This window comes from Antedon bifida, chromosome 5, assembly GCF_963402885.1.
Source record: "Antedon bifida chromosome 5, ecAntBifi1.1, whole genome shotgun sequence".
In the NCBI taxonomy this organism is placed as follows: Eukaryota; Metazoa; Echinodermata; class Crinoidea; order Comatulida; family Antedonidae; genus Antedon; species Antedon bifida.
This window is the reverse complement of record NC_136230.1, coordinates 4999037-5018921: the sequence shown is the minus strand read 5'-3', so window position 1 is coordinate 5018921 and position 19885 is coordinate 4999037. Positions and strand designations below refer to the sequence as shown.

General features: G+C 33.7%; 2 protein-coding genes across 2 annotated transcripts; one reads left to right on the top strand and one right to left on the bottom strand.

Moving 5' to 3' along the window:
* The first annotated feature begins 448 nt into the window (after window positions 1-448).
* On the top strand, window positions 449-11419 carry LOC144841967 (ran GTPase-activating protein 1-like). Its single transcript, XM_078698283.1, has 16 exons — window positions 449-654; window positions 1373-1500; window positions 1911-1970; window positions 2058-2234; window positions 2635-2769; window positions 3095-3196; window positions 3734-3790; window positions 4035-4148; window positions 4299-4395; window positions 4509-4593; window positions 4904-5054; window positions 8241-8339; window positions 8609-8714; window positions 9125-9213; window positions 9436-9557; window positions 10234-11419. Exons 1-16 carry the CDS (start codon window positions 540-542, stop codon window positions 10298-10300), a joined length of 1704 nt encoding a protein of 567 aa, XP_078554409.1. The 5' UTR covers window positions 449-539; the 3' UTR covers window positions 10301-11419.
* A 136-nt stretch (window positions 11420-11555) lies between these two features.
* On the bottom strand, window positions 11556-19120 carry LOC144841971 (neuronal membrane glycoprotein M6-b-like). The gene is made up of 7 exons (XM_078698292.1): window positions 19019-19120; window positions 15538-15706; window positions 14546-14705; window positions 13848-13998; window positions 13128-13201; window positions 12561-12620; window positions 11556-12293 (listed from the first exon to the last, which is right to left on the bottom strand). Exons 1-7 carry the CDS (start codon window positions 19095-19097, stop codon window positions 11838-11840), a joined length of 1149 nt encoding a protein of 382 aa, XP_078554418.1. The 5' UTR covers window positions 19098-19120; the 3' UTR covers window positions 11556-11837.
* Window positions 19121-19885: the final 765 nt, after the last annotated feature.

The following is a 19885-nucleotide window of genomic DNA, read 5'->3' as shown; positions in this document are numbered from 1 at the left end:
TCGATCGGGGTTTATGATTTGTTGAATATTGCTTTTTTTATTAGATACTTTATTGATATAGAAACAGGCTAATCTATTTTTGCATACTTTATTTATAAGGATATTAAATGACAAACTTTTATACTTTTCAAGGCATACTGCATTAAATTAAAAGATAAAGATCCGGCCCTATAGACTAAGAGTCAATTAAAAAAAAACCGCATTTATTTAGGCTACATCAAATTAATTGTATCACTATGAATTTGGTTTAAAAACGTCCGTTACTGTACATGCATAATTTAATTATATTACAGAAAATGCTCTTTATTTCTGTTTCTTATACTAAAAAAAGTTAGGGGGAAAGAACAAAAAGGTGAGGAAAAAATAGAAAACTTGTTCTGTTGAATTGCATGATGGGATTGAAAACATAGCCGCCACCATGTGTGGCGCGCTACTCGATCGAATTCATTCAATTTTGTGTCATCGCCGTTTTTTTGCCTCTCGATAAGAAAAAGACGAGAAAGAGCTGGCCTAAGTTGTAAAAAAGAAACTGTATCAAAATGTCTACTTCCGATATATCCAGTGTAACAAAATTACTAGCACAAACTAAAGTTGATAAGATTAATGAAGTATCGTTCAAAGGACAAAGTTTGAAGTTAAACGAGGCCAAAGATGGTGAGAGTTTAGAACAGGGCTTCGAATTTCCAGCGGGCGACAGAGCGAGGGTGTCCTGTGTGCAGAAAGCGGCATTTCCCATTTTTCTTGAATATGGACCTATATGGTGGGCCTAGCCTTTTTAGAAACACGGCTTTCATGGATATGATGTTGAAAACCATGAATGGCTTTCCCCATAAATTCTTAAAGTCGTGCCCTCATCCATTCGGCTACTTTAACTTGATGCAATGATGTTTTGTTTATTTTTTAAAAACTTATTTTTAGTAAGATTGCCTAAAATATTAATAATAAATTAATATAATAATAAAATATAGATAGGCCTAGGCCTACTAGGTACTTACTAGGCCTAGGTATCCTATTATTAAAGATTTATTCAAGGCTATTGTCCCCCAAAATCAAGACAAATTATTAAAGATTAATAATGAAAAAAGATTTTAAATAGGCCATTTCACAGTTTTAATAAAGTTATTATCACTTTCTTGACCTTAGAAAAAATAAATGTTTTCACTTTTATTTTAAAAAGACAAAATAAACTGTTATTAAAATTCAACCATAAACCCATTGATTTCCAGTCAATTCAACTTTTTTTTTCCTTTAAATTGCTTACAGTTACATTTTTTTGTGTAACATTAAAATGGCATATCCAACAAAAAAATTGTACAGAATGTGTTGAATTGCAGTACAGTTTAATAATTTAACAATGTTTTCATATTTGCAGCTTTACCAATTGTGAAGGCTATAGAAGAGGCAAAGGATGTACAGTCATTGAGATTAGAAGGAAACACACTTGGAGTTGCAGCTGCAGAAGCCATTGCTAAAGCATTAGAGAAAAGACCTGAGTTTCAGGTAGGATTCTTGAGTACATCCCCAGGGGGTGTGACCCAGGTCAAGCTATTCATATATCTGTTGCATAATATTAATCTATTAATATACACTTTTCATTCCCCATCCCCCAATTTTTTGAAGATATGTCATAGGCCACTGTAAATAAACTACTAAATAAAATAATCAATTTTTACTAATTTGATTATTTATAAGTCAATCTTTGAATTGTTAAGTTCTGTGCACACTATCATCATCAAACTAGTTTGACAAAAAAGTGTGATGTGCCCAAATACGGTAGTGATATAACAAAATATGATAGTGGTATGAAATCATCATGTCCATGAGTACTTCACATTTTTTTGTCACATAAAGTTTAAAGTGTAAACAGCTTTATGCAATGCTATATTAATTCTTTTGAATATTTCCTTCAGAGAGCCAGGTGGAGTGACATGTTTACTGGAAGATTACGGTCAGAAATTCCTCCTGCCTTGGTAAGATATTCTGTTGGGTTTTTTAATACAGTATATTTTAGAGGAGCCTAGGTGGTATAATGTTAAATCATCTTTTTTCTAATTTAGAGGAGCCTAGGTGGTGCAATTATAAAATCCAGTGCCAGATTAGTTGAGCTTGATTTAAGTGACAATGCTTTTGGACCTGATGGTGTAAAAGCCTTCAAAGAGCTGCTTACAAGTACTGCATGTTACTCATTACAAGAACTTAGGCTCAACAACAATGGTCTGGGCATTGGAGGAAAGGTATGTACATTAATGTAGAACTTTTTGAAGAGAGGTCATAAATTGTGATCTATTTTTCTGCTATGCTATATTTGTGCAATGAAAAGCAAACTTTATTATAAAATTCTGTGTATCGTAATCATACTATAAACACAGTATGAAAGACTATAAAGATATGTTCACCCAGAACTGGGATTCCAATCCCGGGGGCTAGATAAAAAAAATCATGAATCTTGGCTAGGTCTGAATGTAGCTTAAAAGTGTGCAATGGATTAAAATTAACCAGCCTGTTTGTGGCAATGATTTGCTGTTGGATTAGAAATAAATAAAATGTCAGATTTTTTTAGTGCCTAGAGATCTGTTTAACGTATTCATATTATTTTCTAGTTCATAATGTAATGTTATTCTTTATATTGTTTAGATTTTAGCGGAAGCACTGATTGAATGTCATAAGCTAAGCACACAAGCAGGGAAACCATTAGAACTTAAAGTATTCATATGTGGACGTAACAGACTGGAGAACCCATGCGCTATAGCTCTTGCAGAGGCATTTAAGGTAGGCTAACATTCTGTTAGAGTTTGTAAGTACAGAATCTTCATTGTAAGTTTTACGATCAACAAATTGATTATTACGGAACTAAGAGGCCAACTAGAAGGCCTACTTGTAAGTAGTGGCTGTGTGTGACAGTGGCTGTGTGTACACTGGACCTTCTATGGTTTATAGACATTATCCGAGAAGACTCATTCTACCACCAGAACCATAGAGCGAGTGAGCCTCAAACTCTTGCCGATGCTATGGCTATGTAATTACGGTTCCACTGTCTGAACCTTAATCGACCACTCACTCGGAATAAGTAACTTACATCTGATCTTTTTTGTAGACTTTAAAATCGTTAGAGGAGATTGCGATGTTTCAGAATGGAATTAATCATGAAGGGATCACAGCGTTGGCAGAATCTTTAGCTTACAACAAAAACCTCAAGGTAACTTACAAAGCTTGACCTCCATATTGTAAAGATTCTATAGTATTTTTAGTTTCTACCCCTTTCATACTAATATAGTGCTAAAAGGAGCTTTTTCATTAAAAGTAAAGTCACGGGTCACATTCTATAGTCGCGGTACAGATAGGCTGCTACATCAGTACTTCTATGAATGGATGGCTAGTTGGTGACAAGAACGCTAGTTGGTCATACCCAGTACCGTTCTGATTTTACAATCATTCGGGGAAACCACCTCACAGTAATAGGGAACTTTCGAAACAGAAGACGCAACAGTGTGCAACCGAATGTGCAATTTACAGTGCGCATGTGGATACAAGAAAACCTCCGCAGACCGTTGAACAGGCAATGTGATTTGGCATTGCCTGGAGGAGCTGTCTCTGATTTTCCTAACCCACGTCGCTTTTTTGAAAGCTCCTTAATGTCCTACACAGGATGAGATATGAATGTATGATCACAAGTTGTTTTGTTTGTACCAACAAAGTCCCCAAATCTACAGTATGTGATTTGTTTTCCCCACAGGTTATTAATTTAAATGACAACACATTTACAGCCAAAGGAGCTATATCCATGGCAAAGGTTAGTTAATGCTATTTTTGGTAGTCAAATTTTTTTTGAGCAAGATATTTTTATAGTTAAACCTAGTAAAATGTTAGTTTTATTGATTACCCGCCTGATTGAAATATATCTGAAAATCTTCCCAGTACAATTACGGTTATTTTCATACCCCATATGTATAGATGATTGCAATAGCAAAAATGTTTATAACAAACGTACAAACTCTCTTGTTGCGATTTGATGGAATTCCTTTCTTTTGTTTTAGTCAATTAAACATCTTGATAAATTGGAAGTAATCAACTTTGGTGACTGTTTAGTGAAGTCTGAAGGAGCAGAAGCTTTGGCAGACACCTTAAAGAATGAGGTTCCTGCTCTTAAGGTACGTAAAACAAGAGTGGCATAAAGCGCTGCTATTCAGGTGAGATCAAATTGGACGGAGTTACTCCATAGTAGTGGAGCTGTAGCTTGGTGGTTGCAGTGGAGCTGTAGCTTGGTGGTTAACATGCATTTGTTTTTATCTTATTTTCAGGAATTATATTTAGCCTTTGGTGAAATTAATAGTTCAGCAGCTGTTAAAATTGTTGAAAGTTTATATGGAAAAGCTATGGAAAAATTAGACCTTAATGGTGAGTTTAAAATGATTGATTTTTGGAGTTTAATTTTTAATCTTACCGTTTGCTTTTGCGTAATACGCTATATAAGCCTGATTTATTATTAAAAATGGCTTTTATTTCTGTAGGTAACTGTTTAGGTGAGAATGGTATAGAAGAGGTAAGAGGCACGTTGGAGGCTGCTGACCAGCTTGATATTTTGGGTACTCTCAGGTACGTGAAATCTTTTGAAAATACAAAATGCCCATATTTGGAAGAATAGTTCTTATGTTGTTATTCTATAATTTATATTTTTTAAGTAGTTTTTTTACGGTTTTTTCAAGAGCTTAAAACTCAAGTTTATTTTAATTTTATTATGCTGTCGGATGTTTGGCAACATTATTCACGACATCACTTTGGTGTCAATCAAGGACTTATGAAAGTTGGAAAAGCTCTCGAAAAAATCCGTAAAGTCAGCAGCTGATATAAACTCGGTGTGTTTCCAAAATGTATAATAATTTATATTAATAATAATATTTATCAGTGATGACGAGGGTGATGATGAAGAAGACGATGACGATGATGAATATGAAGATGTAGATGAGGATGAGGAGGATGAAGAAGGTACCACGATAAAAGACCCAGCTTTAGAAGTTAAAGGAACAGCAATTATACCCAAGAAAGAAAATACACAGGTATGTATGCTAAATTTAATTTAATACATGGCTGGCCTCGATCCTAGCCATGGTTTTGTTGAGGTGAGGACATTCTGTATTTTTTTGCCATGGTTTTCTAATAGTACAGTCGACTCTATTTGGTCTGGCCTAAAGCTCTGTCTACACTATCAAACTTTATGTGAAAAAAAATGTGATGTGCACATATATGGATATGATGATGTCATATCACTACCATATTTGGGCATATCACTACCATATTTGGGCATTTTGTCAAACTAGTTTGATGGTGTAGACAGAGCTTAATATGTCTTCCGGAAAGGTCTGATTCACCAAAAAAGTCATTTCAAAATAAAAGTTTCTACCAAAATCTAAAAAATTACAAAATTTAGACATTTTTTGAACAATTTTTTTGTTTGGTTTGTTTCAGAATGATGATTTGACTGATACTATGGCTAATCTCAAATTATGACCAAACTGAAGTGTGAATTTTGAAATGACTTTTAATGATCACATCTCTGATCTTAATACTAGTACTGCTCAACTTCTAAAGCCTTGTCTACACTATCAAACTTTATGTGATAAAGAAATGATGATGTAATATCACTACCATATTTGGGCATATCACATTTTTTGTCAAACTAGTTTGATAGTGTAGCTTTAAAGACAACTATTTCACGCTGTTTTAAGAAGGGAAGTTGACCACATTTATTATCGGGTTTGACCATTGTGTGAAAGGTTACATAGAGAAAAACGTCCTTCACACCATTACACATGTTATTGTCTCAGCACGAGAGCGACTTAAAAATGGTTCCTTCTAAGTTTACGAGCAGCGGAAATTGTTTTAGTAAATTGTGAATATCTACAAGCACTGACTATAATTTGAGTAATTTATATCATAAAGTCATGGCTTATAGATTATGAAGTAATAATGTTATGATCACTTATATTTCTAAGTCCTATTATATATATTTTCATTCAGAGTGGTTTTGCTTATTTTTGTACTACTACTGTAAATTTCTCCAATTGAATAGCAAAATCTGGATTTTATTTCCTCCGTGTTAAACAGGAACAGACACATAATCTACCTCTTTGATAGTTATTTATAGCATAAGTAGTTTATTTTGAATACTAAAAAAATGTGTAACTTATACTATATACTAACAACAACATACTGATATTTCCATTAATTCATCTCAGTAAAAGTAACAAATAATATTCCAAAATTAAAAGCCAAAATTGTTAATGCATATAAATATTTATATTATATAACCATATGTTTTATAATAATATACATACAATAGTAAATATTATATTTTCTGAATTTTAATATACTGTACTTCTAAAAATGTTGAATCATTTGAAAATTACATTTCCATCTTTAATGTGTGTATGAATTGTCTCATTTAGTTAAAAACTGAAAATGTAAAGGGTTATTTTTTTTGTACTAGTTTCGTCCCAGGAGTTTTAAAGATGTATATATTATGTTCAACTCAATAAATATAGAATTGTACTTTTAACTTGATATTATATTTTCATTATTGTATTTTTTATTTGAAAGGTAATTTTGTGGATAACAAACTATACTTTAAATTCACTCTTCTCTTAAGCAACCATGTCAAAATTATACTAAAACTGCAGTAACTAAATGTTGCCTGTCTTTGCCATTTATAGGCATATGACATTCTTTTTTGAATTAACATAACAAGAAAATATATAAATCTCCAGTTATATAGATGTATTGTCCCCCAAAAATATGAAAAACAAAGATTAACAAAAAAAAATACTTTGAATAGGCCATTTCGCAGTTTCAATAAAGTTAATCACTTCCTTAGAAAAAAAAAAATGTTTTCAATTATAAAAGACAAAATAAACAGTGAAATTAAACAAAAAACCTTATTGACTTCAAGTCAATTAAACTATTTTTTTCTTCAGGCAAATTTTTGGTCAAAGTTAATAACTATTATGTGGCACTTACATTACAATGACATATTCAGCAAAACAATACAGTATATCTTAAAGGATGACAATATCTTTTGTTCATTTTTTCTTCCTAACGTCAACAAATTTCTCCTTGCAGTATGTGTCATTCTTCTTTTCTTCCTAAACACTTCTCCCTATCTCAAGGTAGATATTTATTAGAATTGCATAAATATGTTATTCTGTCAAACAACACAGAGTGATTGACAGATAGTATTTTGATTGACAGATTGACTGTGGCTGTATATCGATGGGATTATCGTTGACAGACGGGTTTAAAATAATTTAATTCATATGATAGGTTTAATACCTGATCTCTTGTTTCCTTGAGTCCTATGTATCAGTTCAGATGTAAGGCATTAGTTCACTAGATTCCAGCTACCATGGTTTAGTAGTTTGATTGATTGATTGACATATTAGTCTAGTACCTGAAGTCTGATTTCTGTCATTGTTTATGTACTTATATTTTCTTTTTATGCTGTTCTTTTCATTTTTGTATCCCCTTTTTTCCATTCTTAGCTGAATTATGACATGTGTAGCCACGGGTGTCATAATATATCATAATGTCATGACCCATTCTACCTTTATTTTTATTTATTTATTAATTATTGTACAATAATCTCATTGTAATGTTTTTTTATCTATTTTGTTAATGGTGGCCTCTGCTTAAAGTCTACTTCTAGACTTATTGTGACCACCATCCACATTTATAAATGATTTATTAAGAAAATATATAATATAGATATAAACAGGAAACTACATACACACACTGGCTGATATTGTACTACCACCCAATATTATACTACTTTTTAGTTTTTTTGAATGTTTTAATAGTTTTAAGCCCTGTCTACACTGTCAAACTTTATGTGATATGCCCATATATAGACATGATGATGTCATATCACTACCATATTTGGGCATATCACTCTAGTTTGATGGTGTAGACAGAGCCTTAAATTGTTTAAGTAGTTTTGACTTTGTTATTAATATCATTGAAGCCACCAGCAGCTATATGTTGTGTGCATTGTTCAAATCCCAGAATCATCAGTGACGAAAAATGTGATGTGCCCATATATGGACATGATGATCTCATATCACTACCACATATAAGCATATCGTTACCATATTTGGGCACATCACATTGTTCAGATGTTCACAAAATCATCAGCCTCATTCAAATAGGTAACTTTAAAGTGTAAACAATGCTTTTTTGTTTTGTTTTGGTAGGTTAGCTATACAGTTGAAGAGTTCCTTACTTTTCCTACTGCAGATAAGTTGCTGGGAATTGGAAACGACAGAGCCGACAAATTCTCAAACCATTTAAAGGTAAGAAGAGTAAATATGTTCTTTATCAGTGCTCATCTTCAGTAGTGATCATCCAGCGTCTTCTAAAGCTCTGTCTACACTATCAAACTAGTTTAACAAAGTGTGATGTGCCCAAAAATGGTAGTGATATGCTCAAATATGGTAGTGATATGACATCATTATGTCCATATATGGGCACATCACATTTTTTGTCATATAAAGTTTGATAGTGTAGACAGAGCTTAACAGACTTTAATTATGAAACTCTCCATTCATTTCTGTCCTTACAGGATAAACAATCGGAAGTAGAAAGTGTAATCAAGGTGTTTATGAATGTTGCCATAGTGATGGATAGCAAAATGCCAAAGGTCGTAGAGGCCATTCATGAATGTACAGGTTTGTCTATTTAAAACATTTTCATATATTTTATATATTTGTGTGTTCTAACTATGTATATTGAAATTAGTAAATGGAAAATAATAAATATTTATAAAGTTACTAAAGCTCTGTTTACACTTTCAAACTAGTTTGACAAAATTGTGATGTGCCCAAATATGGTAGTGATATGACATCATCATGTCCATATATGGGCACATCACATTTTTTTGTTCCATAAAGTTAGATAGTGTAGACAGAGCTTAACAGACTTTAATTATGAAACTCTCCATTTATTTCTGTCCTGATGTCAGTATCACTTCAACAATGAAGCCTGTATCTATGATTATCATATTACTTATTATACCAAAATACTTTGTTAATTTTGCACGATGTTTTTCTGAATGTTATTTGTGGTTTTTTTTCTGTAGATGCAATCTTAAGCCAGTTTTTGAAAGATAAAGATACGAAAACGGATGTAGTGTTAAACACAATACTTGTACACATGGGTCTGATTAAGGTATTTACAAAAACTTATGTTTTAGTTTTTGAAACTTGTACAAATGTAAACAAAGATGACACAAAGAAAATTGTCTAGTAGGTTTTATGAGAAACTATTATATATTACTATTATATAAACCCAAAGTCTGCCAAATAGTAGTTATCATAATATTATTACATTATAATATAAAAATAAACACAAATAATATGTAAAAATATTTTTTTTTTTTTTTTTTTTCAGAGTGAAGATAAAATTAAACCGATTGCTGATTTATCAGGAATTCTTGTAACACTGGCGTACGTCTGCAAACAAGAATATTTCCCAGTTAAATTGAAGAATATTTTAACAGTTTTTATTGCAAAGTAAGTTATAATAATATCATATCTTTAGATACTGTATTAACAGTTAACAATTTATGTATGTTATTATTTTATGATTTGATTTTTTTTCGATACTATACCATACATGAACATGATAAAAATGAAACAAAAAACGCAATCATTTTGTATGGTACCGGGAATAGTCCTCTAAATCACCAAAAGGGGGTTTACATCCTGAGGGGTCTCATGAAATAGTCATTAGTCCATAATAAATTGGCTGTTATGTTAATTAATATGGTGATGATTGTACACCATAGATGGTAGGTAGCTGTAACTTGGTGGTTAATGTGCTTGCCTTCAATCCCATGGTCCTGGGTTCAATCCTGACCTAGTGCCAGAGTTGTAACTCATGACTCCTTCAACTCCACTCCCTAAGCCTAAAATGAGACTTAATTTATAAGCACGATAAATTATTAAATAGTTTATCCATTCTGTAATTGGCGAGTGTGACATAAAAAAATGTAAAAAAAACATTTAAATCCATCACAGTTTGAAAGCCTATTGGGCACAAAGTTTGGGAGAACTGTACACTATAGTATTAGTACCGTATGTCTACACAAGAGTTTTTTTACTTTTTCTCCTTCTTTTATTTAATTGTTCAAACTTAGTACATAAAACGACACGATCCCACGTGTTAAAACATTTTTTGTTATTTCAGACCTCATCCAGCTTTGAATAAGTGTGTGGAAGCCCGTGGTCAACTACTAGCTGCTCTGTATACTTGAAATCATCAATGTATGTATTATTTTTATATATATGTCAACATTTGAAGGCGCATATACTGAGCAGTGCAGTTGCGGTACACGCCATTTTAGCGTACCAAAAGATACATGTTTGAGACTGAATTAATCTAGTCAGTGCGGGAAACACCAGTGAGATATGGCGGAGAGATGCAGCAGCTGTTGTCCTAAGAAGGATGTATGTAAATATTATGCTAGCGCGATAGTCGTGGACATGCTATCAGCTGAAGTGTGTATATTTGTGTATGAGGCATAATATCGGAGAAGCGTTCAAGATAGTAAAATACTTGTCTACCAAACTCCACCATGGCCAGGTCAAACAAGGTCAATTTTTATGTTATGTTCAATGACCTGAAATGCAAAATTCTAAGGAAATTCCACTCATAGTAACGAGATGCCCGGATGTATTTATGTAATACAAGTCAGTCCAATCTGACGTTAATATATTTAGGACATAGCCACTCACATCATGCTGGTAATGGTCAGTCTGTCATTGGTTACTGGAAAATATTGTATTTATATGATTGTAGATTTTGATCTTGAATCTAAAGCTATTCACAAAATAACCAATTTCGTCCAAAAAAATGTCCTTTTTTAATTTAAGACAGCTTTTCTATGATACAAGATACAAGATAGGTTATGATACATTGGCTATGTATTGTTTATGAGCTTCAGTTTATGGTTGTTGTAAAATATTGTTTACCTTACCATTTATTCTCTTCTTTTAATGCATGTTTTTGGTAAATTGAATCTCTTTCTTCCAGAATAAATGATCACAATCCTAAATTATATTTACTTCCATTGTATTATATAACATTTACATCATTATTATATTTGATAAACAATTTATTTTGTTTTTCGTGTATTTAAATTTGTGTAAAGATTTTTAAATGTAATGTCAAACATTTTAAAGTGTTTTATTTTTGGATTTTCAAAAAACTATTAACTTTAAAAGAAAGACGAATAGATATTCTTAAAAACAATGTAATTTTATTTATCATTGTCAATTTGTGTTTAATAAAATGTAATTATATTATGTACAAATTTGTTTAAATTTGTTTTACTGTATACAAAATCGGCTTACAACAATTTCCAATTTCCGGTTGATTTCCGTAGTAAAAAATTGCTTTTATAGACATCGATAGTGTAAACATAGCCTTACATTGTACTTGTTTTTACAGTACATGTCTATAGACCCTAGTGTAAACAGAGATTAATTTATACTACATGTTTACAGTACTGTGTAGATATGGATAAAAATTATATACAGAAAATTAATTTATATTCTTGGTTATTCCTTCAAAAGTATATTTACAGAAATTTTGTTTAAATTTGCATTGTAAAAGAACATTGAAAATTATATAAAATACTGCACACAAAACTAAGATAACCGAACTTAACATTATATTATTCTAAAAAGCGAAGAATATTGTAATCATATTAATAGCCTAGCTCAATAGTCGGTGTACACAACGGTGGGATCTTGTGTGAGGGTGGGGTTGAGGGAACAAATGTAACCATCTCAGATGTGGTATTCTCTTTGGTATTGGTTTTGGTCATATCGCCCATCATAAGCATCTCTATCAGTCCGTATAGTGGATGATTCGGACCCATTACCTCCGTAAAGTGTGCTTAATGCAGTTAACTCATGACTGCCCTGGCCCTGATAACCCCAATCCCTGCTGCCCTGCTGCGAGTAGTCGTTCAGTCTCTCCCTACTTGTCTGGTATTGATGCGGATATTCTTGCGCTGCGTATTCTCGTTTTAATCTGTCGATACTGTCTTGGCTTGGGAATGTACCGGTGTTCTGTACCTGTGTAATGCTTTCTTTTGATGCCCGGTTGTTCTTTGTACTTCGGAAACTACCAGCGCGGTAGCTTGAACGCAAGTTGTAGGATCCAGATTTCCCTCTATTGTGGGACTTATAACCGTGGCGTAATTTTGCTGAGTTGAATGACATTGTGGCTAAAAACTGAGCCTGTGAAACAAATACATACATATAGTATTCGTTACTAAACAAAAATGAAAGAAATAAAAATGTTTCCGCCCATCCCCTGTAAATTAAAACAATTACAATGCGAAATATAAGGCCCTCCCCGCCCCCTTCTAACTCATAGTTCCTCTGTGATGATAGTAATGATTAATGGGTTTAAATTTAAATACCGCAAAATACGTGTCTATGTGCTGTTTAACACAAGAGTAAAAAGAAGGAAAGTGTAGTACCACAAAAAAGTTTTTAACTTACAAGACCGACACATATGAGTACTGCTGACATTGTTGCGATGAAAAACAAAAGACGTAGATTCTATTTTTAAAAGGAACGAAAGAATTCAATGTTAACTATTGTAGTTGTTATATCACATTTTGTGCGATACTTTCTTGTTTTTAAAGTTTTAAAGTAGCTATTCTGAATAGTTGAATAGTTGTAATGTATCACTCATTTAGTTCATCACTTTAAAGCTTGATTTCCACTAGGACGTAAACGCAACGCAAGCATGTTGACCAATGACAAGCAACAGTTCGAATAATCCATCGATTGTGATTGGTCAACTCACATTGCGTTACTTCCTTATGTTGCGTCTCTAGTGGGAACCAAGTATTAATAAGTATAACCCAAGCTTATACACTTATTTTCATTGCTGTCTGCCTTACTCTAGTCTGCATTCCAGAAGGAGTTTTGACTTAATATTTTGGCACATATGGCGTTTCATATTATACCACTTGAGCTTGTATTTTCAGACAAATCGAAACGTCGACTGGTGGACTAACATAAAAGACAATAAATACCGACTTGGGGCAAGTCTATACTTACCCCTGTACAAAGGCGTTCAAGGTCATCTTGACACAAACCTGGGTCATCTTCCTTTTCGTCCTCATCAACAAAACCTTTGTACAATAATATATGCACGTTAGTTACTTTTACTCTTTCAATGAATTTATTACATATTAAGCATTTTATTCAATTGAAACATGGAAAAAAGGAAACTTTGGACATGATGATGTCATATCACTACCATCTTCGTGCATATCACTACCATATTTGGGCACATCACATTTTGTTGTCTCATAAAGTTTAATTAATTACAGTCTCCTTCATGGAAGCTGGCTATTAGGGATCCCATAGATAGGGATCCCATAGATATGGATGACATACAACCAGATGTCAAACGACATCATGTGGCATGTCATCACAGAAACTGCTGTAAGACGAGACAACCCCGTCTTAAACTTTGTCTACACTTTCAAACTAGTTTGACAAAAAAAAGTACCCAAATATGGTAGTGATATGTCCAACTATGGTAGTGGATTGACAACATCATGTCCATATTATATGGGCACATCACATGTTTTTATCGCATACAGTTTGATAGTGTAGACAGAGCTTTATGTTTCGCAGATGTCTTTGTAACGTTATTTGGCACAAAAAGAATTGTTAATAGCAAAATATGACGAATATGCCTACTTGTTAACGGTAATCTACATAGAAAATCATTTCAAATGACGTTTTGTTCTGCGGATTTGTGTAACTTACCCCATTGTTCGAGGTCAACACATGTGTTAATCGTAAAGGATTCCGTCTGACAGTTGCCCTGTTTCTGCACAGTGAAAAACACAAGCGGAAACATGCTGACCACTAGGACTCCCAGCCACCCAAGAAATACGAAATACGTGATGATTAGGAACTGAAGAGAAAACAACAATGTTATATTAACGTAATAGGCCTAAGTTAAGCTTGGTTCCCACTAGGAAGTAACGCAAGGACGTAAACGCAACGCAAACGTGTTGACCAATGACAAGCGACTGTTCGAATGATCCATCGCTTGTGATTGGAACCAAGCATTAGTTTTTAAAAAAATATGTACACAGTACGTCAATGTCGGATGCGAACTCTGTATGACACAAAATTGACACATAGCATTAGCTTTCCCCACATCATGTTTTGTCACATAAAGTTTGCAAACAGACCTTTAGTCGAAAGTCGAAGTAAATTCAAACCGGGCAAAGCTGTTTTGGTAATTTCACACACACACACACACTTTCTTTCTCAGACTGTAGTCATTCCTCCGCTTTTTAAACCAGGGCTTATGGAACTACGTTTCGTCGAAAGCTCTGTCTACACTATCAAACTTGTTATGTACCCATATATGGATATGGTGGTGTCATATAAATTTCACTACCATATTTGGGCATATCAAACTAGTTTGATAGTGTAGACAGAGCTTTGGTTACCATTTTTGTCTGGAAGATTGCACTCGTTCTGTTTCTGAATCGGCACATGTGATACCTGCGTACTGCTCCCGTTGCCAAGCAACCCATTGATATCAACACCAGTCCTAAGATAAGCATGAAAGCTGTGGATCCGTAAGTAGCGTACTGGGCTATGGACATCCTGAAATAATTACAATGTAATCATTAATAATATTCACCTATCTGTTCAATGTTACTACTAAATTCCTTCAATATTACGATGATTGAAGTATGATAGGCCGACTCATTATAAAGCTTGGTTCCCACTAGGACGCAACGCAAGCGAGTTGACCAATGACAAGCGACTGTTCGAATAATATATCGCTTGTGATTGGTCGACTCGCTAAAGCTTGTTTCCCAATAGGACGCAATCACAAGCAAAATCCGCTCCGCGTTGTGTTGTGTGTAATTGGTCGTCATAAGGAATATATCACATAGATTCTATATTTTACCGCTCTTCTGTGTAAATTAGCCTTAATGCACATTTTGTCTTGTGATACCTATCCCAATAAACAGTGTAAAACACAGTTATCTTGGTCAGTATTTCCTTTTGTTAATTTAATTCACTGATCTCTCACGTCTCGCCAAAACACGTAATGCACGGAAAGTCGGTATACGCTATCTGTCTCGTTTGCAACCCAATTCAAATAGTGGGAATACTTCAGTCCCATTACTGTTCATTCCAAACATTGCTGAATGTTCTCAAATGCAAGTTAGTTTATGGTTTATAGATAAAGTAAATAAGTACCGTACATAATTATCGGTTGCGGGAATGAATGCTATTTTGATGGGCCTATCATTTATCCTGTCAAAATGGCATAAGCAATGTTATAGGCCTCCTATGAATAGTAATCCGTCTTTCGAACGGAATATTGTGGGTGTTAATAATGAACAATTCGTTGGATGATGATAAAAGAGTGCCTCTTTCCTACCACAGTATGCGCAACTTTCCAAATTCATGTCGGAAAACTTACATTTGATCTAACTCATCATATGCAACTGTGCTGCGAAATAAATCCAGGACTTCACGGCTAGCTATTGTAACAGTGGCGCACCATACAATTATTCCACCCAAGATGAAGAGCCCGGATGTAATTGATGGCCAGGGGTAACGCTGACAACATCGAGAACAACAGTTAGCATCTATATAAAAACATAAATAAAAAAATCAGTATAGTCGAAATATATGACAATATATTATAACAAAAATGAAAACAAAAAACAATAGAAAATGTGAACGAAAGAAGAATACAACTTTAACAAAAAATGTTGTTAAAATATTGAAATGAAATTTTGTTTAGAGAAAATATACGTAAAGATATGAGGAACATGTATAGGCCTATGGAAATAAAAGTGGGACGAACCCACATAAAATTAAAAAAATAATATATATAAATTCAATGATGTTGACGAAATAAGACGAATTGTGTGTGGTGGGGTGGGGGCGTTGAATTGTGGGCGGGTGTGGGGAGAATATGAATACAAGAATGATACCCATACAAATGTTGAGGATGAAACTGACGAGAAGGAAGATGTGAAGTTGGTGATGCGGCGTTGGATAAATGTGTTGATTTATTTTTATTTATTTATTTTATTTCCAAACCCAACCAACAGCAAAATAAATTCGCCAATAACAGGAGGGTTGTCCGATGAACAAAGTCCGATACTTCCGTTGTTTTCTACACTACAGTATTATTATTATTTTTCATGGGGTGTAAATTCTGCTATACTTTGTTCCGGTATCATGCCCATTATACGATCGTTATCAATTATTAATACCATTTTATCTTCCGCCAAATGTGTTAAAATCGATCGCATTAATGTATTGATTGTGTAAAAGGGGCCGGCATTTTATTTACCCGTGCGTCGGGATTGTTGTAACGCGTGGGACTTGCTGCAAGTTCGCATACAATATTTCATGTTGTTGCTTTTGTTGACCGTGAGAAAAATGATATCATTATCGTATAATGGAAGTTGAATTGCCTTTAAAACTGACGTGAAATTGCGGTACACCAGAGTTAGCAATTTAAAGCACTGAATTGTAATAGGTTCCCCCTACCATACACAGTTCTTAAGCTCTGTTTACACTATCAAACTTTATGTGACAAAAAGATATGATGATGATGTCATATCACTACCAAATGTGGGTATATCACTTCCATATTTGGACACATCACACTTTTTTTTGGTCAAACTAGTTGGATAGTGTAGACAGAGCTTTATAAACGTTTCTCAGCCGTTAACATGATTTTCCAATAAGCATCAATGCACGGAAGTCGTCTGATAAACCTGTCCATAAAAAAAACACAACAGTAGTGTCCGTTGGGACACCCCTGAGAGGACACTTTCCTGTGAATCGAACGAGGGGAAATAGTATATTTTAATACGGCAAACCCGTATTCAGAGAACAATATTTTAAGGGGAACACTTTGTTGTGTCGCCATAGGGATTCTCTATAGTTGTTTTGATTTACCTTATATGGCACGCATATTATAATTGTAGACATTAGGTATTAGGTTCTCCTTATGTTTTTCACATGTGCAACGCACGGCCAGGCGGCATTGATTTTTTTCTCTCTTTTTTGTGCATATTTTTAAATTGAGATAAATTTTGTTGATATTATATAGCCTACACCTATTTTTATGAATTTTAAGTGTGATTATTAGCTGCCACAACGAATTTATTTCTTACACTGTATATCATGCGAGACCAAAAGTTGTTTGTATTGTGTATTCCTAAAGTATAAGGCCTATGTCTAATGCTGTTAATTATTTTGTTAACCCAACGCAGCGTACTAAAAATAATTATTATCGCATCTCATCATAAATCATTAATTTAGTAGTGTTCACAAACGATGTAGTTGTTGACTTTGAATTCACTATGAGTCCAACGGTCAAATATGAATGTGGATTGTTGTGGTAGATCAATTTACCTGATTAAAAAAATTAACATAAATCCGTCATGACGTCATAATGTCAACATTACTAATACAATGTGTTGTAGCCTACTACTTATTTCTTTATTAACTCATTTTGCTACTCCGGTGTATTGTCTCTGTTTTGTATGACAATTCATATTTTTCAATTAAAATCATCTTAGTATCCGATTTAACATTCTTGCCAAATTTAGGAAAAGAATAAAGCTAAACTAACAATATTCGCTTGCAAAATATAAATCACTTCCTCTTTCAGGTTATGGAATGCTTGGGCTAAATTGTTATTATTCTTTCAGTTATTTTTGTTTGAGGGAAGATTATTATTTTTGAAATATGTTCGTACTAGGCCTATTATTTCGCCAACTGTCACGTTATGTTTTGTAATATGCATCGTTATGCTCTATCATATACAGTAGTCAATGTACCCGTATGTTTGATGTAATTGATATTAACGGTAATCAATGAATTTGTTTAAGAAAATAATATGAATTACAATGTTAGACTGCAAAACATACGTTCATACCACGAGCAAAATTAAATATAGGTTTGCCGTAGGGTATAGTTTAGATAGATTTTTAACAATGGTTATGTATGCCGCATGGAACAGATGATGTGTCGATTTCTACACTAGAAATTATGGTTCACACGATTTAAGCTTTGAATTTCAATGTTAGACTGCAAAACATACGTTCACACCACAAGCAAAATTAAATATAGGTTTGCCGTAGGGTATAGTTTAGATAGATTTTACCAATGATTATATATGCCGCATATGGAACAGATGATGTGTCGATTTCTACACTAGAAAATATGGTTCACGCGATTTAAGCTTTGAATTTCAATGTTAGACTGCAAAACATACGTTCACACCACAAACAAAATTAAATATAGTTTTGCCGTTGGGTATAGTGATTTTATCAATGATGTATGTATGTGTCGATTTCTACCCTATCAATTATTTCACGCGATTTAAGCACGTATGTTGTTCTCCAATCAAATAAAATGTATACGTTGTTTTATTTTTGTTTGAAATATTCCGAAAAACGATTGTACTGATGAAGAGTGATTGAATAATGAATAAAAATCGACGGACTGTTGAATCAAATGAGAAAAAGATTGAATTTGACGAGTGACGAAGTGGATAGGACCAATTTAATCTAACAACAGGATGATGAGCTTCAGAGATCAAAGGAGTTATCTGTGGCTGCGACACGATCAGTTCCACACCCCTTAACAGACACCGAGCGCCGCGGAGAATATGTATACAGGCCTAGTTCAGTACTGGTGGTATGTCGCAGCCAGACATAAAATCAAAGGACTGTACCAGTTCCTACCTTGGAAAGGTTAGCTCAGGTGTCCTTTGTAGGACCAACATACCCGGGTAAAATAATAACTAATCCTAAACGGGACCATAGTAACATAGTAGCAGTGACCTAATATATAATGGTGTAGGCGCTTACATAGATATTATACCGCGTATAACGGTAGAGACTATAATAAAACGCATCCTCTACACTTACCTTCGTCGTCCTCTTTATCGCCATAGAGTCCTCCGATAAAAGAACTGTCGAACGTTGATACTGAACCTCCAGACACCATTATTTCCTATTTTACTACTATAGCCCTATATCCAACTAAATAACACAAAATCACCACAAAGTAATCTCCTCCTCAACGGAAAAATGTTCAAATTTAAATCCGTATCTGTGATTATATCGCTCAAAAGTAAAATATAAATCTCAGTATACTTCTGTCAAAATATTGTCTGCAACATCCAAATATGTATCCAACGTTTGTTTCAGTAACTACGCATTTTTATTGACTGTGACAAGGTTGGTGAACAATGGATGGAAATTATATTCGTCAGATTAATAATTCTATTTACAGAATCGCTATTGAAATTGTCGAGTTTACTGAAATGTACGGGTTTTATATCTGCAACAATCGATGGTCTGTATGGACTTCGCACCTGCACTCACGAATGATCCCGATAAGTCATATTTGTCGTTGGTGTACGCCCTCATATGGCACGTATTATGAACGGTAGACCTATAAAGCTTGATTCCCACTAGGTTCTGGACCGTAATTAGTAAAGATAAATATTTTGGCATAGGCCTACATGGCGTTTCATACGTATAATAGCCTACTAAAAGACAATAACTACAAACTTATTGGGATAAGTCTAGATCCCCACGGACGCAACGCAACGACGTTAGCGCACCGAATCAAGTAATTTGACCAATCACGACTCGTGATTGGTCCATCCAGTCCACTACTTCCGACATAAACAGCAATAACAATTATCGATTATTTATATAAATCAATAAAACCACTAAAAACAACTTTATAAAAAGTATTTTTTTATTCAACTCTATTGAATGATATGG